The sequence below is a fragment of the Lithobates pipiens genome, unplaced genomic scaffold (genome assembly GCF_037356315.1).
Source record: "Lithobates pipiens isolate NorthernLeopardFrog02 unplaced genomic scaffold, aLitPip1_a1.2 Scaffold_16, whole genome shotgun sequence".
In the NCBI taxonomy this organism is placed as follows: Eukaryota; Metazoa; Chordata; class Amphibia; order Anura; family Ranidae; genus Lithobates; species Lithobates pipiens.
In genome coordinates, this window is record NW_027507748.1 from 55,561,779 (window position 1) to 55,586,478 (window position 24,700).

General features: G+C 43.3%; 1 protein-coding gene across 1 annotated transcript in view; it reads right to left on the minus strand.

Annotated features, from left to right (window-relative positions):
• DOP1B (DOP1 leucine zipper like protein B) overlaps positions 1-24,700 on the minus strand; it is a 202,967-nt gene that overhangs the window by 35,381 nt on the left and 142,886 nt on the right. Inside the window, exons 19-24 of the mRNA XM_077479923.1 lie at positions 22,328-23,909; positions 7,208-7,319; positions 5,900-6,085; positions 5,492-5,617; positions 1,384-1,518; positions 1,223-1,278 (exon numbers count right to left, since the gene is read on the minus strand). Coding sequence (XP_077336049.1) covers positions 1,223-1,278; positions 1,384-1,518; positions 5,492-5,617; positions 5,900-6,085; positions 7,208-7,319; positions 22,328-23,909 — 2,197 coding nt within the window. The remainder of the gene's footprint in view (positions 1-1,222; positions 1,279-1,383; positions 1,519-5,491; positions 5,618-5,899; positions 6,086-7,207; positions 7,320-22,327; positions 23,910-24,700) is intronic.

Genomic DNA, 24,700 nt, shown 5'->3' on the forward strand with positions numbered 1-24,700 from the left:
TGTATAAATGTCAATGGTCCCAAAATAGTGTCAAAAGTGTCCAATCTGTCTGCAGCAATGTCACAGTGCTGTGGAAAAATCGCAGATCGCCACCATTACTAATAAAAAAAAAAATGAATAATAAAAATGCCATAAATCCATCCCCTATTTTGTAGATGCTATAACTTTTGCGCAAACCAAATAAGCTTATTATGCTTTTTTGTTTTACCAAAAATATGTAGAAGAATACATATCGGCCTAAACTGAGGAAGAAATTTTTTTATTGTTTATTTTTTGGGGGGATATTTATTATAGCAAAAAGTAAAAAATATAGCTTTTTTTCAAAAATTGACGGTCTTTTTTTGTTTTTAGCGCAAAAAATAAAAAACGCAGAGGTGATCAAATACCACCAAAAGAAAACTCTAGTTGTGGGGAAAAAAAGGACCTCAATTTTGTTTGGGTGCAACGTCACACGACCGCGCAATTGTCAGTTAAAGCGGCGCAGTGCCGTATCTGGTCATTAAGGGGGTAAATTCTTCCATGGCTGAACTGGTTAAAGAGGAGCTCCAGTCAGTTCTATGTTTATTAAAAAGTCAGCAGCTACAAAAAGTGTAGCTGCTGACCTTTAACAAAACACACTAACCTGTCCCACCATCCAGCGATGTGCTCACCCGAGCCATCGCTCGTCTCCCTCTTCTCTTGCCGGCATTTCAACTGTGGGCACCTGGCTGTGACAGCTTGTGGGTTCACAGGCGGGTGAGCACTGCGCATGTAAGAGTTTCACCGCAAGGCCTGAATGGTACGGTAGTCATCCGGGCCCTGTGACGTGTCCCAGATGACGGGAGGGAGGGAGGGAGGAAGGGAGGGAGGGGGAGAACTAAATCAAAACTAGGTATCTGCTTACCCCTACAAAAAAAAAAACAATTACATGCCAAAAGTGACAGGAAAGGGGGAGGAGTACTTAAAACGCAACTTGCCCTTTTGGGTGGAGCTCTGCTTTAACTTCAATTGAGGTCCCCTTAAACTGCTGCCAAAACAGGCATACTTAAATAATGTGAGAAATCTATATCCTCAAATAGTTTTGCTTGCTTTACAGAAAATTTACCTATTCCAACACCATGAACATTTCTGACTTTGGCAGACTATAACGCACATCAGCACATTGTACTTACAAAAAAAAAACATCAGTGAGATCAATATATAGTATTTTATGTCCAATATTCATCCCCCAGGATTGGGTTACCTTTGTATAAATGCATAGCTGAACTGCAGCATTGGAATATCAACCAATGAGGACTTCTGAAGAAGAAAGACAGAAAAACACAAATGAATTAGGATTAGTGGGTGTCCCACATGAAAATGATGCTCTGAGATAACCGGAACGGCCTACACCAGCGGAGTTACCTCTTCTCCTTTTATCTGGGGAGGCTTTTTGACGACCTCTTTGACCAGTTGCAATATGGTGTCCGTCTTCAGTGTTTTTAAGGCGCACACAAGGTCAACTAAGGTCAGCTGGGAGTCGCTGGGTACTGGTATGATCTGCAGGAACAAAAAGGAATATTGAATGGCTCTGTAGTATTTGGGATGATAGTTTTGTAAATGCTGACCAATTTCTTTGTTGCTGGCTGACCCTTTGACATCTCATGAGCCTAATTGCGGACCCATCATTGTGAAATTCAGCCTTACTAATAAAGGTGGGAAGAGGTGGATAAGAGCCAAGAGCCAAAAAGCAGAGCAGAGCACTCTGTATTTTGGGGGTCCACAGAAAACGTCAGGCAGGAGGAGGCAAGCCGGGGCTCCACTAAGCTTTTGTTGTTTGACTCCATGATAACAGTCCATAGGCCTGACCTCAGCTATTTGCTCGGCTTTGGTTCAGCCCTTATTTTCCCATCAGAGCGATGTCGGCACCACAACTGTTTTTCAATCAGCTGTTGGGTGCTGCCGCTGCCATTGCGGGTAAGGGTACCCAGCAGCGTAGCCTTACGGCTTCACACTGGGAACCCTACTGTGCATGCGCGAGGCTCCACTCCTCTCTCCTACTGGCCCGGCAACAGGGAGAGGAGGAGGGAGGCCCGCAGTGATGTCATGGACCGCGCCCCGGATTCCTGGAAGTGGGAACAGAATACCTATCAAAGACAGGTATGCTGCCCCCCCTCCCCCAAAAGGTGCCAATTGTGGCACCGGAGGGAGAGAGGAGACGAATGAGCGGAAGTTCCACTTTTGGGTGGAACTTCGCTTTAAATCCACTCAATTTAAATCATAATTTTTAAGGCTGGGTTCACACTGCTGCGGCTACAAGAACCGGATGTGATTCGCACCGCACTGCAGTGCAAATCACATCCGATCTATGTGCGATGCGAGTTCAGCCATACAGATAGTATGGCTGAATTCGCATCGCACCCGCCCCAAACTCGCACAGGACCCTTTTTCTGGTCCGCAGCAGAATCGGATTGCATGGGTGTTCACACCATGTGATCCGATTCCTGTCCGAGTTTGCAGATCGCACTGCGATATGCGAACTGATCTGGGGGTGTCATTAACATTTCACTGACACTCCCAGCAGTTCGCATAGGGCAGTGTGAACTGCCGCCGGGAGGCATGCGATGCGGGAACCCGCCGCGGAATCGCGGCGTTCCCGCATCGCTGCAATGTGAACCCAGCCTAAAGAGCAACTGTCATCTCTGTCCAGTAGTGGCTCTTCCTCTGACCCGCTGTTGACTCACCGACAGTCCCATTCACTTTAATGGGACGGCTGGTGATGCGGCAGTGACACAACAAGGTGAGGGACCTGGAGGCAGCAGGTGATTGGATGCCCACTAACAGGCTCTGCCATGATGGATCTGAAATGACAGGCGTTCTTTAAATATAAGGATTTATTCTTGCTGGTAATTGTAATCTTTAATATTTACAAACAAAATGAAGGTTTCCTATTTAGAATAATAAGCTGTCAAGGTTAGTAAAACAGCGATATCCGAACCGATTTAATCATACAGTTTGTAGTGTACATAGTTTTGCAAAACTAATAGGATAAAGGAATATTCCTGAACTTTGTTTTATCTCATGGTTACTGTGAAATTGCATGCAGTCAGTGCATGTTATCTAAGCTTGCAGAGCTTGGATTCATTCAATGAGTTTACCAAAAATGTAAATATTGCAGAATATACAGCCTCATGCTACATAACTAAGATCCATTTCATGCTGAATAAACTAAATTGTTAATGTATCTTAAATAGAAAACTATATCTTTAGATGGATTTTTACTCCAAAGGCATTCTATTAAGATAAATTTGATAAAAATCGATTTAAAAAAAAAAAATCTGATTAAAAAAAAAAAAAAAATCATTGATTTTTATACACCCTGTTTCCCATGACAATGTCAGGAGATGAGGCAGGGTGAGGGCATATGGCTGGCACTTGTGTTGGCAGAAGATGAAGATGGATAATGGTGAAGAGCAGTGAAGCTATAGAAAGTAATAAAGAACTTTAATTATCCCTCTCAGGCTGCTCAGGACAGCGCTGCAGCCAGGCATGATGCATATTTGTACAATATGGAGAATACAATTTATATTTTGACTTTGTATCATAACAATATATTATTATACAGGATTTATTTTGTGCCAACAGTTTGCGCAGCACTTTACAATGTAGAGGGAGGACAGTACAATTACAATACAATTCAATACAGAAGGGACAGGAGGGCCTTGCTCATGGAGCTTACAGTCTAAAGGGAGGAGGGGAGGTAGTACAAAAGGTAATAGCTGTGGGAATGATCTGATGGCCGTGGGGCTTCCCTGAATATATTTTTAGGGATTGCCTAATGGCAGACAGGGTAGGGGCTGACCAGACATACTGGGGCAGGGAGTTCCAGATGATGGGAGAGGCTCTGGAGAAGTCCTGGAGGCGTGCATGGGAGGAGGCAATAAGGGAGCTAGAGAGCAGGAGGTCTGGAGAGGAGCAGAGAGAACAATTTAGGCGATATCTGCAGATGAGGTTGTTATGTAGCGGGGGGTGATGTTATAAATCCAGTTTTGGTAAATAATATTAAATGCTAACTAAATAAGAGCAAAAACACAACATATTGTAGCCTACAGTCCTTAGATGGTGCGGCTGCATTAGTTGGCTTTTTTCAAGCTAAGAACATTTTTAACAAATAAAGAAAATACCTGTTGATCCCACCAGAAATGCAGTGTCCTAATGACTTCCCGTGAGCTGCACCAAAGAAAATCTTCCTTCATAGCTATCTTCTGTAAACTACTAATTGCCCTGTACCCTATGTGATGAAGAAACTCTGACATATTTGTAGTCCATATCAGGAGAGCAGCCAAGGGTGACAACCATGGCTCCCTCCATAAGATACAGTTCAGGATGTAGCAACCCATGGACAAAGTTGATTTACTAAGGGCTTCTTCATACGGAGGTGTCGCTCCGTCGATCCCTGCTGAGCAGGCAGATGACAGGTCCGTCTCTGCACACTGTGCATGGACAGACCTGTCAGAGTGCCGCTCTCCCCTGTGGGGGATCGGATGAAGACGCACCATAGAGTCCGTCCTCAACCAATCTGATGACAGATGGAAAAGTCGTTTTTTTTCTCCGTCACACTATTTTGGATCAGAGCGGGTCGGATGTGAGCAGACATGTCACCGCTGACATCTGACGCTCCATAGAGATCTATGGAGCGTCCGTTCAGATCCGCCTAAAAAACTAACAGGCGGACCTAAATGGACAGTCCGTGTGAAAGTTGCCTAAAACTGGCGAGTGCAAAATCTGGTGCAGCTGTGCATAGAAACCAATCAGCTTCCATTTTATTTTGTCAAAGCTTAATTGAACCAGCTGAAGCTAAGTGACTACCATGCACAGCTATTGACTGGTTTATATGCAGAGCTGCACCAGATTTTCCACTCTGCAGTTTTAGTAAATCTCCCCAAAAGTGTATTAATTGCTTGATTACCAGGTGAAAATAAAGCAAAAGAAGCTTGAAAAATAAATATGAACAAAGCCACCACACCAAGGAGTACATAATCTGCAATATATTACATTTTCAGTTTGGGGTTTAGATACACTTTAACCACTTGTCGACCGCTGCACACTGATATACGTCGGCACAATGGCAGAGGTGGGCAAATGGGCATACCTGTAAGTCCCCTTGTACGTCGCCGCATACAGCGCGACCATGTCTGCCGGTCTCCCGGCGTTCATGTCACGGAGCCGCAGAATGGGGAAGTGCCCATGTAAACAAGGCATTTCCCTGTTCTGCCTTGTGACATGACAGAGATCACTGCTCCCTGTCATCGGGAGCAGTGATCTCTGTCATGCGAGTTGTAGCACCCTCCCCCCCCACAGTTAGAATCACTCCCTAGGTTGCTCTGGTTAGGACAGGGGTAAAATCTCCTGGGGCTGAAATGGTTAACGCAGATTGATTTTTAGCAGAGAACATTTATCAGCACATACTTAAATAGGTACAAGAAGACACTACAATCAATACAACAGAACCATATCAAATGCTATGAGTTACCTTGGATTTACTCTGTGCCTTGTTGAACCTCTTCCTCTTCCAGACAGCAGCAACGGCCGCTATCAGCTGAACCCCCAAGTGTCCTGTCAGTGGATTCAGAAATTCTAAAATTTTCTGCTTCAAAGTCTGCAAAACGAAGCAAAATTAATAGGTACAACATATCTCTAGGGCATGCTTTCCTTTGTTTAAAAATACAGCTCAAGCTCTAAATCAACATGAATGCATGGAAGTGGTTCATGGTAAGTCCACTCCAGCATGCCCTACAAGCAGAACAAAGTACTGTAGACCAAAGCAGGGAAAGGCTGCATGGAACAGAATTCAGTATAAGTTTGGATACATACATATGGGGATAAATAGCACAGTGTTCAGTTACAAATGATGTGCATTTTAGAATTAAATTTTCCTTACTTTAGTGGTTTTGAAATAGACAGACGAAGAAGCTTTAATGGTTCCCAGAAGATCAGAGGGCCTCCTCTCCCGCTCCTGCTTGGTGATGACACTCCAAAGAAGGGAAAGACTATTAACAATTCGCGGAAGTTCTTCAAGTAGAGTGTTACGAGCGTTCTTCAGATTAGCCGGGTCTAATGCGGAGGACTAGGAAGACAATACAACAGAACATAAATACTTGCACCTCTTATAGATATATATATATATATATATATATATATATATATATACACACACATGCACAGTCAGGTGAATATTGGGAGATCAACACAATTCTAATCTTTTTGGCACTATACACCACCACAATGGATTTGAAATGAAGCAAACAAGATGTGCTTTAACTGCAGACTTTCAGCTTTAATTTGAGGGTATTTACATCCAAATCAGGTGAACGGTGTAGGAATTACAACAGTTTGTATATGTGCCTCACACTTTTTAAGGGACCAAAAGTAATGGGAGAGATTAACAATCATCCATCAAACTTTCACTTTTTAATACTTGGTTGCAAATCCTCTGAAGTCTGGAATGCATAGACATCACCAGACGCTGGGTGTCATCCCTGGTGATGCTCTGCCAGGCCTCTACTCCAACAGTCTTCAGTTCCTGTTTGTTCTTGGGGCATTTTCCCTTCAGTTTTGTCTTCAGAAAGTGAATTGCATGCTCAATCGGATTCAGGTCAGGTGCTCTATTCATCACAGGATTTAATTCACAGCAACATAGACCAATGGCTTGATTCTGCAGTCCTGTGACGCGTTTTCAGCCAACAGTGGGCTAAAATCTGCTGTAGGCCGACGTCACAGACGGTCCCGGCTTGGGAAAGATCCCAACTTTACAGTCAGGATCCACCCAGATACCTGGACTGGCAGCTGACTCAGGCTCTCAGCGAGCGACCTACACCACATCCGGCGCCTACTCTGTCCTCCCCACGCTGGCTTCTGAGAGACACACAGGTCCCAGAACACAGCAGGGACCAGTGAGGATGTGCATTCACGTCTCACGCATGCGCAGTAGGGAACCAAGAAGTGAAGCTGCACGGCCTCACTTCCTGATTCCCTTACCGAAAATGGTGACAGACAGATCGGCTTCGGCTGCCGACTTCGCGGGCGCCCTGGACAGGTAAGTGTCCATATATTAAAAGTCCTTTGGAAGGTATAAACATTACTGGCTGTGATAGATGTATACATGGTATGAAGCAGAAAAAATATTACCTACAAATGTTGGTTACTGTTATTATTTGCAGACAAAAAAATTAATGGATAAAAACTATACCTTCTTTGTTTGCGTGGGATGATCCAGAAGGCAGAAATGACCGATGTTGGTAAGGCCCTCCAGTAGTGTGAGTGGGTAATCGGGGGAAATGTTCTCTCGCTTACACGATGTGCTGTTAGGGGAAAATAAGGGAAAAAGGATAAAAATCCTGAGAAATGTTAAAGCCTATTTTTTTTTTTTAAATCAGTACAAGGGATCGCACTTACATTTAAAGGAGAATTGTCCCTTGTGCTGGTACCAGCTGCCCTAGTAAAAATGACCCTCCCCCTCTTCCCCACAGAGATAATATTCCACTGCTTCTTTAATATAATATACAGCTACTGGACTTGTTAAGAGTACCGACTATGCCTGCACTCCCCTTCCCCCCAACCTTCATTCATAGAAGCCATACTGATGCTTTCAGCAATGAAAAAAGTAGACATGTGCAATTTGTTTAGTTAAGAATTTGTTTAACGAATTTTGACAAATTTGTTAATTTCTGAATTTTTAAATTTCCGAAATTTTGAATTTCCAAAATTCTGAATTGTCAAATTTCCAATTTTTTTTTCGAAAATTCAACTTCAGAAATTCAAAATTTTCTGAAACAACAAAATTTGAAAGGAAATTCCAATACCTATAATTTAATAGTTAATTAGTTAATTATATTGAATTTTACTGATTTTCTTTCTTTTTCAGATTTTCAAATTTCGGAAATCCGAAAATCCGGAATTCAAAAATTCTGAATTGGAAATTCGAAAATATGAAAATTTGGAAAATCGGAATTCAAAATTTTGGAAATTTGGAATTCAAAAATTCTGAATTAGAAATTTCGGAAATTCGGAATTTGAAATTTCGGAAATTCGGAATTCAAAAATTTGGAAATATTAAAATTCGGAATTCAAACATTCGGAAATATGAAAATTTGGAAATTGAAAATTCAAAATTTTGGAATTCGAAATTCAAAAATTTGAACATTTGAAATTCGAAAATTTGGAATTCAAAAATTTGAACATTTTTGGATTTAAGAAATTCCGAATTCTGAAATTTTGATGAAAGCAAAAAAAACGAATGAAACGAAAACAAACAATTATTTTTGTCAGTGCACATGTCTAGAAAAGAGCTCTATGAATGGAGAAGGTGGGCCCCTTTCATTCATCTGCCTGTCCTCCATTTCTCCAGATTGGACTGGGCAACATTTACACCCATCCTCTCTTTAGATCATGTGACACCATTCCTTTTTATTTTGATCCTGTTCCTGTATTGATAAACCACTTTTGTTACTTGTAACAGACAAGCCGCTGCTCCAGGTGGTCTGACCGCCACTATCCTCCATGCCTTTCCCGAGTTCAGGTGCCACCCCAGTCCGTCTCACTGCATACAGTGTAAAATCCAAAAGTCCAGATGGTTCCACCCCAAGACAACCTCCAACTATGAGTAGAAGCAAGAAAATACAAAACCATGACACAGTGAGGACAGCAATAGTCAACGCATTTCATGCTGAGATAGCATGATACAGGCTGACAATTGCTGACATCACTGTGTCATGGTATTCTATTTGCTTGCTTTTACTCAATAAAGTTGGATGTTGTCTTGGAGTGCAGCCATCCAGACTTTTGGATTTTACATTAAATGAAGCTTTTATTACTCCCTATGTTGTCATAAAAAGACTTGTAAAATTGCTGCTAGGAACTCATAGCTACAATTCCCCAACACACAGTGCGGGAGATTTACTAGAACTGAAGCACTCAGAATCCGGTGCAGCAGTGCATGGTAGCCAATCAGCTTCTAACTTCAGCTTGTTCAATTAGTGCCGGTGCACACTACAGCGACTTGGGATCCGACTTGTAAGTACTCCAGTTGCCCCAAGTTGCTGGACATAAAACATGCCATAGAAGTAAATGAGAGCTGTGTTAAAGTTGTTGTAAACCCACTTTTTGGACTTCTACCTATTAGGTAAGCCTAGAATAAGGTTTACCTATAGGTAGTGGAAATATCTCCTAAACGTGCACCGTTTCGGAGATATTTCACTTGTAGTCCCCGAAAATTCCCACTGGGCATGCGCGGGGAAGAAACAAAACCAAGTCCCGTTTCTTCCCTAGCCTGTGCCGTTAAATGCGGCTCCCATGCGTATGCACGGGAGTGACGTCACGTGGCTCCAGCGAATCAGAGCCGGAATCCGCAGCCCGGAAAGGAAGAGGGATCAGAAGCCCGGAAGGAAGAGAGACCAGATTCTGCCTACACAGGGGACATCACTGGATTCTTCTGCAGGCAAGTGGCATATAATGGGCTAGTATGCGATGCATTATGCTTTTCATTTGCAGGCTTTGCAGCAATCAAAAGAGGAAGTAAAACCCATCAGAGTTTACTTCCTCTTTAATGTACACTACTGAAGTTGCTCTGACTTCAGAAAAGGTTCCTGTACTACTTCTAGGCAACTTGTACCCATAGATTTCAATGGAAGTTGCCTCCAAGTCGGATCTCCATCTATATATTGAAGCAACTTTACAGGAAAAAGAAAATAATTTACCCAGGTACTTCCCACGTTTACCCAGGCAACCCCCTCTACCGCAGAGCTGATTATTCTGCAATTTGCTACAGCCAAAGTCACCTGTCCTGGAGGCACGTTGTAAATTGCGCAAAGTCGCGCTGAAATCGCCTTGCAAACACACGCTGCAAGTCGGCACTTAAGCTTTGACAATAAAATCTGGAATCTGACTGGTTTCTATGAAGAGCTGCACCAGATTTTGCACTCTCCAGTTTTTTCTTTTTAATACTCTTTATTTTATTAAAAAAATAAAAATATATATATTTTTTAGGGATGCACCGAAATTTCGGCCGCCGAAACATATCGGCCGAAAATGCCCTTTTCGGCAATTTGCCGAAAGAGAAAAACGGCCGATAATGGAGCCGAAAATGGGGCGGGGCCAGGGTAGGGGGCGGGGCTCCGCCCCCGCCCCTGGTGCGCCCATCATGAAGAGCTATATCACGCTATAGTGCAGGCGAGCCGTCTCCGCCGCCTGTTTGATCACAGCGTGGGAACATCACAGCTTTCAGTTCAATAGCTGTGTGTTCCCGGCCGCGCGCCATCATGTACAGCCCCTCCCCCTTGTCAGGGCACTTTGATAGACAGATCACCCGTAGGATTGGACGGATGATCTGTCTATCAAAGTGCCCTGACAAGGGGGAGGGGCTGTACGTGACGGCGCGCGGCCGGGAACACACAGCTATTGAACTGAAAGCTGTGATGTTCCCCTGCTGTGATCAAACAGGCGACGGAGGCGACTCTCCTCTTCTCTCTTCTGTTTTCTCTTCACAGGTTGGCTGCTATGAGGGGACACACACACACTGGCTGCTATGAGGGGACACACACACACTGGCTGCTATGAGGGGAGACACACACACTGGCTGCTATGAGGGGAGACACACACACTGGCTGCTATGAGGGGAGACACACACACTGGCTGCTATGAGGGGACACACACACTGACTGCTATGAGGGGACACACACACACTGGCTGCTATGAGGGGACACACACACACACTGGCTGCTATGAGGGGACACACACACACTGGCTGCTATGAGGGGACACACACACACACTGGCTGCTATGAGGGGACACACACACACTGGCTGCTATGAGGGGACACACACACACTGGCTGCTATGAGGGGACACACACACACTGGCTGCTATGAGGGGACACACACACACTGACTGCTATGAGGGGAGACACACACTGGCTGCATTGTATCAATTGTATCATGTGTCATGTATCATGTGTGCAATTTCTGACCCTCTCCTGTACCACGTCCGCAGTCTCTGACCATCTCCTGTACCACGTCCGCAGTCTCTGATCATCTCCTGTACCACGTCCGCAGTCTCTGACCATCTCCTGTACCACGTCCCCAGTCTCTGACCATCTCCTGTACCACGTCCCCAGTCTCTGACCATCTCCTGTACCACGTCCCCAGTCTCTGACCATCTCCTGTACCACGTCCCCAGTCTCTGACCATCTCCTGTACCACGTCCCCAGTCTCTGACCATCTCCTGTACCACGTCCCCAGTCTCTGACCATCTCCTGTACCACGTCCCCAGTCTCTGACCATCTCCTGTACCACGTCCCCAGTCTCTGACCATCTCCTGTACCACGTCCCCAGTCTCTGACCATCTCCTGTACCACGTCCCCAGTCTCTGACCATCTCCTGTACCACGTCCCCAGTCTCTGACCATCTCCTGTACCACGTCCCCAGTCTCTGACCATCTCCTGTACCACGTCCCCAGTCTCTGACCATCTCCTGTACCACGTCCCCAGTCTCTGACCATCTCCTGTACCATGTCCCCAGTCTCTGACCATCTCCTGTACCATGTCCCCAGTCTCTGACCATCTCCTGTACCATGTCCCCAGTCTCTGACCATCTCCTGTACCATGTCCCCAGTCTCTGACCATCTCCTGTACCATGTCCCCAGTCTCTGACCATCTCCTGTACCATGTCCCCAGTCTCTGACCATCTCCTGTACCATGTCCCCAGTCTCTGACCATCTCCTGTACCATGTCCCCAGTCTCTGACCATCTCCTGCACCATGTCCCCAGTCTCTGACCATCTCCTGCACCATGTCCCCAGTCTCTGACCATCTCCTGCACCATGTCCCCAGTCTCTGACCATCTCCTGCACCATGTCCCCAGTCTGACCACCTCCTGTATAAAATTTTTTTTTAAAAACAGTCATTTTCGTGATCGGTGCTGTTTCGGTATCGGTTTCGGTTTTCGGCCTAGTGTATTTTTCATTTTCGGTATCGGTTTCGGCACCAAAAAACCCATTCGGTGCATCCCTAATATTTTTTTTTTTTACATCGATATGTATTCCAAAATTTTCACACAAACTTCTTTCACGTTATCAACTTTCTTTCATACATACCTCCAACCTTCTATACACTCTCACTACTATCATACATATACATATCATACATATACCGATCTTACTTATTCCTTTGGCTGCTGCCAGTCACCTATTTTTCCTGCAGTAAGATTTTAATATATCAGGCCATATCTCGTCTTCCAATAGTCCCAACAGGCATACCTCCACATTACATGGGATCGATTTACCCATCACATTCGACAGCTTTCCTATTACTTGACTCCAATATCTTAACCACTTCAGCCCCGGAAGATTTTAGCCCCTTCCTGACCAGAGCACTTTTTGCGATTCGGCACTGCGTCTCTTTAACTGACAAATGCGCGGTCGTGCAATGTTGCACTCAAACAAAATTGACGTCCTTTTTTCACACAAATAGAGCTTTCTTTTGGTGGTATTTGATCGCCTCTGCGTTTTTTATTTTTTGCGCTATAAACAAAAAAAGAGCGCCAATTTTGAAAAAACTCAATATTTTTTACTTTTGGATCCCCAAAAATTGCATTGATTACTCTGAAAATGTCACTGGCAGTGAAGGGGTTAAGTGTGTCCCAGTACGTGTTCTAACTAAGGGGGGGAGGGGACTGTGCAGGGGAGATGACAGATCGTCTGTTCATACTCTGTTTATACACACAGATCCCCGTTCTCGGTGTGCCCCCAGCGATTGTGGCAGCCCGGCGGTGATCGTGACCACCGGGCACTCACATTGGCTCCGTGAGCGAGCAGGGGGCGCACCCTAGTGACTGTCTATGGTACGGATGTACCATAATGGCGAGCCATGTTGCCACAGTATAACTGCGGTGGTTGGTCGGCATGCAGTTAAAGTGTGGTCAAAGTTCCACATTAAATTTAGGAAATCTGCTCCCTCTTGATGACATTGCAGGCAGTTCGATGTAGCCCTACCCCCCATTCCACATAGTCTACTTGGGCTAAGATATATCTGATGTGTCATGTATAATTGAATTATTACCCACAGGTGATCAGGGCCGTCTTTAATATTGATTGGGCCCTGGGCAAAAATTTTCTTAGGGCCCTCCTCCCCCTATGCAATTTCACTCGACACCTTCTCTGAGACACAAAATATATAGCAGCTAGGCTTAAAATCAGTTTACTGTATCAGATCAGGCAGCGATTGCAATTGGTTGCCAGAGGTTACAGCATATCATTACCGCTCACTGACTGGTGGCTAGAGGTTACAGCACTCCTTAAGGCTCACTGATTAGTTGCTAGAGGTTACAGCACATGATTTCTGCTTTTTGATTGGCTGCTAGAGATTACTGTACAGTAATAATGCTCACTGGTTGCTATAGGTTACAGCACATCATCTCCTCACTGCAGCGGGGCATGATATACATATGAATACTGCCTTTATTTACATATCAATTCCGTTGGCCTCAGCTATTTACATATGCATGTCACTTCAATTTACATATGAATGCCGCTTATTTACATGTAAACACAGGGTCTACAGGTGAGCCATCTGTACACAATAGGGCAGAGCTGGGCAGCATTAGTAGCAGCACTTCACACTGAGATATCAGGACACAGCACAGGGCTAAAACTTCAAGGGACAAGGGAATGTAAACTGGCATAGTTGGCAAGTATGAGGCAGCTACTTTGGGCCCCACAACAATGACAGGGCCCAGGGCAGCTGCCCCTTTTGCCCTGCCTTAAAGACGGCCCTGCAGGTGATACTGTCAGATGTATATCTCCTCCCACTTCTCATCTGTCATATACGGAATAATCATCTGTCATTTATCTCTTACTCTCAATGGGCTACTGCATATTTTAGCCTGGATTAGGTGTGCATATAATATAGATATTAGTCCCTTAGGGCCCTGTGATCTGAGTACTCCTATAAGGGGAAATCTAGATATCTTGGGGTTCTGGTTACCTAGTTGTGATGGCAGCATATGATGAAGCTGTAAGTATTTCTAAAATTTTTTATATGAAATATCATGCTGATTACACAGATTTTCAAATGAGTGTAATGTTCTATAGTTATATAACTGTGTTAATGTGAGTATTCCCTTCCATTTCCGGAACTCGCAGTCCATGAATATCTTTAACTGCTCCAAGTTTGGGTTACTCCAGATTGGAATCTCCAAAGTAGTATCAGTATATCCCACCACTTTTTTGGGGTTTCTCTCCATACGGATCGTGCCAGAGTTAATATGGGGATTTTTACCCATGGTACTCTCGCTGCCTGTGCCTCTAGTCCCACTTAGGCTCCATGCACACTGGAGCTCATAAACTGCAGTTTATTGGAGTGTGGGCGTTTTTTTTTTAAAAGCCCATAAACGCAACTCTATGTTAGCCTATGTGCCATGCACACATGGACGTTTTTTAGCTTTAATGAGCAGTGAAGTTTGTGGGCTTTTTTCTGAATGCCAGAAATTCACGTTCAAAGTGCCGTTTTTCAAAAAACGCTAAACGCCGATAAACGCTTATAAACGATCATAAACGTGCGTTAATGTTTGGCATTCGATTTTTTTCAATGCATTGTGGGAGTTTGGAATGCACTGTGGGGTTTTTGGAGTGTCCTCTGTGTATATTTTTTGAAAACGCCCATAAACGCTAGTACAAAACGCTGTTGAAAGCACGTTTTTCAACCAACGTTTTCTGCCAGCAATCTGGCGTCCAGAAAAAGCTTTTTTGAGCTTCAGTGTGCATGGAGCCTTACCTGTCCCAAGGTCCAGTGATTCAGGGGAACGAAGCCTCGCTCGTTTCCCCTCCTCTTTGTGGGCGCCCAGCTGTGGCTTCATAGCCGGGAATTCACTGCGCATGCGCAAGCCGCGCTGCATGACTGGCCGGGCAATCATCTGGGACCTGTGACGTGTCCCAGATGATTGCCAAGAGGGAAGGGGAGAGGTGATCTCCCTTCTGGTGCCATGGTGTTCCGGGAGGAAGTGGGAGCTGGGGCCCTCTAAAAAGAGGGTATCCACTCCCCCCCCAAAAAAATTATATGCCAAATGTGGCATGTCAGGGGGTCAACTTCCCTTAATTTTTGGGTGGAACTCCGCTTTAAACAAGTACCTCTCCACTCCCTGCTCCTGAGCTATCCACTTCTGTAGGTGCTTCAATTGGCCCGCTAGATAATATAGGTATATATCTGGCAGAGCCTCACCTGCCATGGCTTTAGGCTGTTGCAATGTTGTTAGTTTTAATATACATCTTCCATTAGCCCATATGAATTCTATAAACTGGGAGTTCAGTTTGTCAAATATTACTTTAGGCATTATTACTATCGAATGTGAAAACACATAAGCATTTAGGGACTATTATACTTTTAATCAAATGTATTCTTTCTACTACTGATAATGGCATTTTAGACCATATCCCCAATTTATATTTAACCACTCCACAACCCAGTTTTACTGCGGCAGAACGGCACGGCTCCTTTAGGCGGCATAGCAGGCCCACATGCTGCATTGTGGGGGTGCCGATGCTTGTGGCCAGCGGTTGCGATGACCGCCGGCCACGCGTGATTGCGGGCACGAGGCGCAGAGCAGGGACATGTGTGTGTAAGCACACAAATCCCTGTCCTGTAAGCTGAGGAGAGGCAGATTGTGAGTTCCTAATAGCTGGGAACCACGATCTGTCATCTCCTATAGTCAGTCCCCTCCCCCCACAGTTAGAACATACGGTCAGGGAACACAGTTAACCCCTTGATCACCCCCTAGTGTCAACCCCTTCCCTGCCAGTGACATTTACACAGTAATCAGTACATTTTTATAGCGCTGATCGCTGTATAATTGTCAATGGTTTCAAAAACGTCCGATGTGTCTGCCATAATGTCGCAGTCAAAATAAAAATCGCAGATCCCAAAAAAAAATAATCAAAGAAAATCTAAAAAAAAAATCAAAATAAAAAAAAAAAAATCGCATCAATTTTTTTTTCCAAAAGTATTTTTATTAGAGGTATTCAAAGATAAAAGATACTAGTAAAAAAAAAATAATAATAATAAAAATGACATAAATCTATCCCCTATCTTGTAGACACTATAACGTTTGCATAAACCAATCAATATGTTATTTTTAAAAATAAAATTGGGATATTTAGTATAGCAAAAAGTACAAAATATTGTGTTTTTTTTTTCTCCAAAATTGTCGCTCTTTTTTTGTTTATAGTGCAAAAAAAAAAATCGCAGAGAAGATCAAATACCACTAAAATAAAGCTCTATTAGTGGGAAACAAAGGACATAATTTATAATTGGGTACAGTGTCGCATGGCCATGCAATTGTCAGTTAAAGCGCCACAGTGCCGAATCGCAAAAAATGGCCTGGTCATTGAGTAGCCAAATCTTCCAGGGCTGAAGTGGTTAATAGCTCTGTTAGAGGATATGCATTAGCGTTCAATGCCTCCTTCGCTTGTGAGGTAATATAAATTCCCAAATACTTAAAGGACTGTACTATTTTTAATGTCTTAATGGCATCAATGCAGATTTCTGCCAATTTATCTTCAGGCCAGAGAACTCTCCAAATGTCTCTATTATCTTTGTGGCTTCATTTAATGTACTCTGAGCATCCGACATATATAATATAATGTCATCTGCATAAAATCCAATACACTCAGTTTTTTTCCCCTAGAGTAATTCCCTTGTATTTCTTTGCCTAAATCTTAACGCTAAAGATTCTATCGCTATTGCAAACAGTAGTGGAGATAGGGGTCATCCTTGTCTAGTCCCTCTATACAGCTTTACAGGGGGTGATAGAATACCATTCACCAGCAAATTTGACCATGGCTGTTTATATAATATACCCATTTTTAAGACACCCATTTTATAAATCTTTCTCCAAATCTTTTCATTGACACTCTTAGAAGCGGCCACTCTATAGAGTCAAATGCACTAGCCCTATCCAAAGATGCCAATGCAGATTTATTTGGGATATGATCTTTTAACGGTGCTACTGTTTGTGTTCTTCTTATATTAATTGATGCTGAATTCCCTGGAATAAATCCCGTTTGATCATTATGGTAATAATCAAATTGAACCTTTTTGCAAGAATTTTGGCTAGGATCTTATAATCTATATTTACTAGCGAGATTGGTCTATAAGAGGCACACTCAATCTTTATCTAGTTTCGGTAATAGTACTGTAGCCCCGTACATAGAGATTGGTAATACTCCATGGACAAAGGCCTCTGTATACACTCTGTACAAATCTGGTACTATAATATCTATAAAAAGAAAAATGTATTAAAAAATTAATTTGAACTGCGCTCTCTCAAAATTTTAAAGCGGGAGTCCGCCGGGAGTTCCGCCGTTTTTTTTTTTTTAAAAGCCAGCAGCTACAAATACTGCAGCTGCTGACTTTTAAAATAAGGACACTTACCCGCCCAGCGCGCCCGCGATGTCGGCACCCGAAGCCATTCTTTTGATCGTCTCTCGGGTGCTGCCGCCGCCATCTTGGTTATGGGAATCAGGAAGTGGAGCCTTTCGGCTTCATTTCCTGGTTCCCTACTGCGCATGCGCGAGTCGCGCTGTGCAATTAGGATGGTCACCGCTGTCTCTGGGATCCGTGTGTTTCCCAGCAGGCAGCGGGGGACTTTCGGAAAGGGGCGTAGATTCTGCGGAAAGGGGCGTTCCTTCTGCAGAATCTACGCCGGAAGTGGGTGCAGATACCTGTACTGTACAGGTACCTGCACCCCCCTCCCCCCTGAAAGGTGCCAATTGTGGCGCTGGAGGGGGGGAGGATTCCAATGAGCGGAAGGTCCACTTTAGGGTGGGCCTCCGCTTTAAAGTGCAAATGCTCAAAACTGCATAAACCAAAATCAACAAACACAATCAAAACATGTGATTTGTATAACGTCCACAAAGCGTATAATCAAAATAAATAAAGCGGACAATCAAAAATTCATTATAAAAAAAAATCCATTCAATTCATGTGAGTTTTCCGATTCCTGGTGTACAACTAGGAATAGATCTTCCACCACCATCACCTGCCACACATCCTAGTCACCAGAATCCCATGACACCCACTACAGGTAGTCATATACGCCTGTGAATAACGCCAATGGAGAAACCTCATAGCCACAGCTCCGGTCCACGCAGATGATCAATCAGGATCCCATGGAACCCGTTACAGGTACTCAAACGCTTGCGGTGGAACTCGATGTGGAAATTTTCATAACCAAAGCATCAATCCAAACAGGCATCCAAGGATTAGTAAAGAATAAAGAAAAAAAAAGGGCTTCCATGGTGAAGTATATCATGGTTTATTCCAAAAAGTAGGTTAAAATAAGTTTAAAATCAAATCTCTATACCACCCTTGGGTGGCTGGAACGTGATACATCACTTCCGTCGTTTGCAACGCAGCTGGAAAGCTAACGACTTTTCCAACAAATGCATGTGAAAGCTGCTATGGAGATTTGAATTTAAATCAATTTTTGATTATACACTTTGTGGATGTTATACAAATTTTCACATCACATGTTTTGTGTTTTTTGATTTCGGTTTATGCATTTTTGAGCATTTGCACTTTAAAATTTTGAGTGAGCGCAATTTAAATGATTTGATTAAAAAACACGTATTTTTATTTAAATTTATTTACACACAACAAGCTGTTCTTTTTATTATATTTTTAATACTACATTTGCACAGGCTTGGTGGTAGTTATATTTCCACATAGCCCCACTTTTATTTACAATAATATCTATAGATCTTAAATATACCTCTAATGCCGCGTACACACGACCGGACTTTCCGGCAGACTTGGTCCGGCGGACCGGAATCCGTCGGACAATTTGATCGTGTGTGGGCTCCAGCAGACTTTTTCCGATGGACCTAGAAATAAAACATGTTTCAAATAAAACATGTTTCAAATCTATCCGACGGACTAAAAATCTGGAAAACCGTTTGTGTGCTAGTCCAATGGCCAAATATGACGCAAGGGCAGCTATTGGCTACTAGCTATTGAACTTCCTTGTTTAGTCCCGTTTACGTCATCACATTCAAAACGAACAGACTTTCGAACTGACTTAGTCCGGTCATGTGTGGCCAAGTCCGTTTTGTTCAGAAAGTCAGTTGGGAAGACCGTCGGACCTAGTCTGTCGAAAAGTCTGACCGTGTGTACGTGGCATAAGGGTATACCATCTGGACCGGGCAATTTCCCGGTTGCCATCTGTGAGATAGCCTCTCTCACTTCCTCCTCAGCAATCTCTTCTTCCAACATTGAGATCTGCTCTTCCATAAGTTCAGCAAACTCCAAATCCTTGAGATATTTCTCTATATCTTCCTATGCACACATGAAAGTTAATGTATATATTGTAAGGTAGTATTCATAAAATCTTTCTATTATTTCCTTTACCATATAAACCTCTTCTCCACTACTACTTTTTAATTTTTGAGATTACCAAGGAGGGAGTCTGCTGTTTCATTAGAAGTGCTAATAACTTACTTGGCTGTTCTCCCTGTTCAAAATTCTGCTGTTTTTTTAATTTTTTTTAAAGTTTACATTTGGCATTAGTCATCAGGCAGGTGTTTTTTTTACTGACGAGTAAGGTTTTCCAATTTTTGCTGATTAGAATTTGAATTATTAAGATAAATTCTGCTTCTGCTCGCTCTAGCTCTTCCTCATTGCCTATTATTCTGATTTATATATGAGATCGTGGATTTCAGGGCTCCCCCTAAGTATGCCTTAAAAGTGTCCTATAAATTCCCATCCATCTGTGTCTCTCTATGAGCCTCAAGGAACACCTCCAGTTGTTCTGGTATACTATCATTAGCTCCTATCTGAAAAACCAATAAGGATGCACTCTCCATCCTAAACGTTTTCCCATAGGGCTTATTAACAGCTTACATACCATAGGGCAATGGTCCGATGCACCCCTGGGAAGATAGACCACTGAGTCTACTAAATATTTTCTCATTCCCCAATATTAAATCAATCCTGGTTATACTTCCCTTCCTGGTGCCAAGCATGAATAAGCCCTAGTTTAAGGGTTCTCAATTCTCCATATATCTACCCATCCAACCTCCTCGGCAAACTTCCCAAATTTACTCTTCCCACCAACTTGATCCCTAGGGAGCTTTCCATGTTTATCCATAACTAGATTCATTAACATATTCAAATCCCCCATGCATATAACATATGCCTCTGGATATCCTGCAGTAAATATCACTGCTTCCTTTAATACCTTCATATTAGCCGGGGGTGGGTTATACAGTCCTATACAGGCGGTCCCCTAGTTACAAACATCTGACTTACAAACGACTCCTACTTACAAACGGAGGGAGACAACAGGAAGCGAGAGGAAATCTACCCCTAGGAAGGGAAATTCTCTCCTGTAAGAGTTATTATGGAAAAAAGGAACCTCCAATGATGCTTTAATAACCAAGGATTGTTTCCACAACAACCCAAAATTTTCAAAATCCAATTGTCATTGGGACAGAAAGTGAGGTAAAATCTTCTGAACAAGGGCACAGACAGCAAAACAAACATTAACGTTCCCTATGCTATCCAAAAAGCTTAAAAATATTTTTTATGGCTGGAGCTACACTTAAAAAATGTACCTGTTCTGACTTACAAAGAGATTCAGCTTAAGAACAAACCTACAGAGACCCTATCCTGTTTGTAACCCGGGGACCGCCTGTAATCAAAAATGGTAATGCGTACAATCCAGCATATACAAATATATATCTCCCCTCTGGGTCTCTTTTTACCTGCATACATTCCCAGGATACCATCTGGTGTACTATTAAGGTAACTCCCCTCAAATAAGTTGTATGGTAGCAATGGTCTAACCACTGAACCCATGTTTTTTTTAACCGATGGGAAAGCACTTTTACCATAAGCATATTATTTTGGCCTGGGCCAAATACTTTAATCGGTTTCACTGCTGTCCCTAGGCCTCTTACATTCCATGTCAATACTGTACACTGCTCAGCCATATCCGGCCTTTCCTAAATTTAAGCTATTCTTTAATCCTCTCGTCAATAAGTGCCCCTTCCTCCTACCTCTGGGGACTAGTTTTCCTTGGTGATACACAGCAGCAGTCCCTTATATTTGGTATATTGTCATCTTTTAATTGTATACACTACATTCTTAAAATCCACCCCACCTCACTCATACACCAACAATTTAAAATTAATATCGGGGCATTGCCAGCATACAGCACTATCTTGTATGGAAGCAATATGTAGGCTCTTAGAAACTCGAAAAATAGTTCTGAGCTAACTTTACATTGCTTTCAATATACTTCTCTTCTATTTCTCAAAGGTAGTGAGAAAAGTGGGAGCAGATGTTTCAACCCTACCACTCAAAAAAAAAAAAAAAAAAAAAAAAAAAAAACACTCCTGCTCCCCATTCACACCCGAGACCTTGTAACATGACACCGGGGAGGGAAAATGTGTTGTCACATGAAAAGATATAATAAAATATTTACAATAAAGTGAGGGGTGTACACACTTTTGCGAGATACTGTACATACACTAAATACACCCAAGAGCGGAAAAGAGAAACAAGTTAGCCCTTGTACACACGGTCGGAGATTCCGACAGAATGTTTCCTATCGGACCGTTTTGTTGGATATTCCGACTGTGTGTGGTCTCCATCGGACTGTTTCCGTCGGAATATCCGACGGACCAACTTTTCCAACTTGCCGGTAAAATTTTCAGACAAAATGCTCCGATTGGACATACTCCGATCATGTGTAGCCTACTCCGATGGACAAAGTGCCACGCATGCTCAGATCAAATTCCTAGACCAAAGCTATTGGCTACTAGCCTGAACGTAGTCCCGTCCTAATGCAATAACGTCATCACGTTATGTACAATTGGATTTTCTGACTGTGTGTATGCAACAGTTTGGGACAAAATCCGTCGGACAAAATCCGTCGGATTTGGTTGCCGGAATGTCCGACCGTGTGTACAAGGGCTTAGGAGTGCTTAAACAAGGGAGAGAGGACAGATTGTGGACATCATCAGTTTGCTATTGTTCACTACTAAAAGCAATCCACTGCTCAATAAGCACCCAGAAGGGAAATCAAAGGTTCTGAAAAGTGGTTGTGTCACCCACTATGCACCCGTTTACACACCTAGACAACGTGGATCAGAAATGAATGATCATTACAAATCTTTTGCAATGTATAATATTTGCTAAAAATGTTTGACCTATGTATTTAATGTTTTATCTTTACTTTCCATTTTATTATATGTGTCTAATACAATAAATCTACTAAGATGCCAAATAAATAAATGGGGTACAGGGTTAAGCACACCTAAACTTACCTTATTTTTACTGACTCATTTTCATACTGCTTCACAAGTTCGTCTAAGTTCTTACATATTTGTGCAACAAATGGAGCTACAGTTAAGCCCAGAGATTTTCCAAAATAAGGCAGTGAGGACGTGACCAGGGCCACCCAGGGAGGGTGCATTCCATAGCCATACTCCGGACGCAGTGCCCTCACAACAGCAGAGACAAACAAGCCCTGCGACGTAATTGCATGTGACTGTACATACTGCATTGCATTTATAGACTGCTGGAAATTCACCCCCCGATGCCATTCCTTAGAGAGGTCCACTGGAGTGTCTTGGTCCTCTTGAAGTTGACGTAGATGATGTTCAAGAACAATCAGAACCTGAAGGAGTTTCAGCAGCTCAATTTGAAGAGGATGTTCACTCCATATCTGGTCCTGACCAAAATTTATAACACTCTCTTCAAACAATCCTTCATCGCCTAGGTCTTTGTTTCCACCAAGGGACACTAGTTCATATTTCTTCTGACTTGTGTACATGGAAGCAGACAAAGACAGAAGAACAAACTCTTGGACTTTGCATCTCTCAAGCAGGCTATGGATGAAGTCAACGTTTTTACCCTCTGAGTTCTTGGCCACAGCGGCCAACTGTGACATCACCCTAATAAGAACTTCCACACTCTTCACTTGGACATCCCGATTGCCAAGGACATCCCTATGACTGACTTTGAGGTAACAGGGGTAATAGGAACGTAGGAAGCTTAAGCAAAGGTACGTCAACAGTTCAATTAGCAAAGAATGGGGGCACATTGATGGAGACTGGGTCTGAAGCTTGCCATAAAAGCTTTGGCCAACTAGGGCCTCTTGGTGGCGTGCAAGGAGGTTGTAAATTAAGTTAAGGTGTGCGGTGGAGCTAGTGTCCATGCTGGTACTAGCTACAGCTTCAATAAACTCCTTTGGATTGGTTTTGAGAACAGCTTCCAGAACAGAGAAGGCATACAATACTCTCTTAGAGTCATAGGGTTGCAGGTAGAGGAGGATGTGTTTGAACAAGGCCTCAATCATCTCCTCTTTCTCTTTTTGCTGTTTTAAAAGTTTGGTGCTTTTGATGACCTGAAGCTCCACTTCTGCTTCATCATCACTAGAGAGAGATTCTGAGGTTTGTGTCACATCAGACTCAGTACGTACCAAGTTTAACAATGCATTAGGCCTACCTGCATCCACAGTGGACATGTTGGGCTGCCAAGGAGGCCTAGAAGAAATGTGACCATCTATGTTGTCACTGCATGCTTGGTCATTACTGATGTCTGCAGAACTAGGTGTAAATAAAGAAGAGTTTTCACTGACGCTTTGCCCAATGCTGGTGTCTGCAGATTCTGTGTGTTCACTGTCTTCCTGGTCATTGTCCCTACAGAATGGAGGCTCAGTGTTATTTGAGGCCCATTCATTCTTCATCCTTTCAGGATCCTTCTCAACCTCAGCCCAAATGGCCTCTCTGTCAACTGTGGTAAACTGGGGAAAGTTTTCTTCAGAATTACTCTCTGGAAACTCATAAATTCCTGATGTGTCTTTTAATGAAGATCTTTTCCTTCTGCACCAGTAGCTGATTTCTTCTACAAGTAAAGAAAAAGATAAATTGACGGTATTGTTTCAAATGTGTACCTCATTTATATAGCAAGATTGCTCAGGAAAAAATCATTATATGGATTTGTGCTTCCCACACCTCTGTTGCTGCCTCTTTTAAAGAGAAGTATGGGATTTTTTTTAATTGTAGAATCATACTTACCTAGGTGAATGCAGCATCAGTCTGATGTTGCATCTGTCCCCGCGCTGGCTCTAAGGCTGAGAACTGAGCAATCAAACACAGATGATCGCTCAGTTCTCAGAGCTCCCTGAGCAGAAAGCTGGTGACCGTCAGTCCCAGTGCTCACTGGAGCGCTGGGCTGTGGAGGGGGCGGGAGCACAACGGCTTGCGGCTCTCTGCATTCATCGTGCTGCAGCTTGTCTCTGAAAAATGCTCTGAGCTGAGGCAAGCTGCAGTTACAAAGGATCCATTTCCTTCCAAGCGGCTGTTGAATTTGCCCTGCAGGGAGGAGGGGGCAGGTCAGCCTTCATAACTAGACCAACGCAGCACCTAGCGATAGATTGGACTACATGTACTTTGTCCCATGTGGGGCCCAACAATGTAAATAAATTGAAATGATAGTTCTTTAACCACTCACCGACCACCTAACTGTAAATATACATAATTACGTTATTAAGGCTAGCTGCCATAACCCCGGTATGCTTTTTCTGTTAGGCGGCCAGCTTTCTGATAAAAAGTGGTCCCAGTGGCAGATTTGCCACAAGATCACTTTTATAGGTTCCCGGTCATTTTTCCGAGCTTAACGGAGCCATCTGTAAG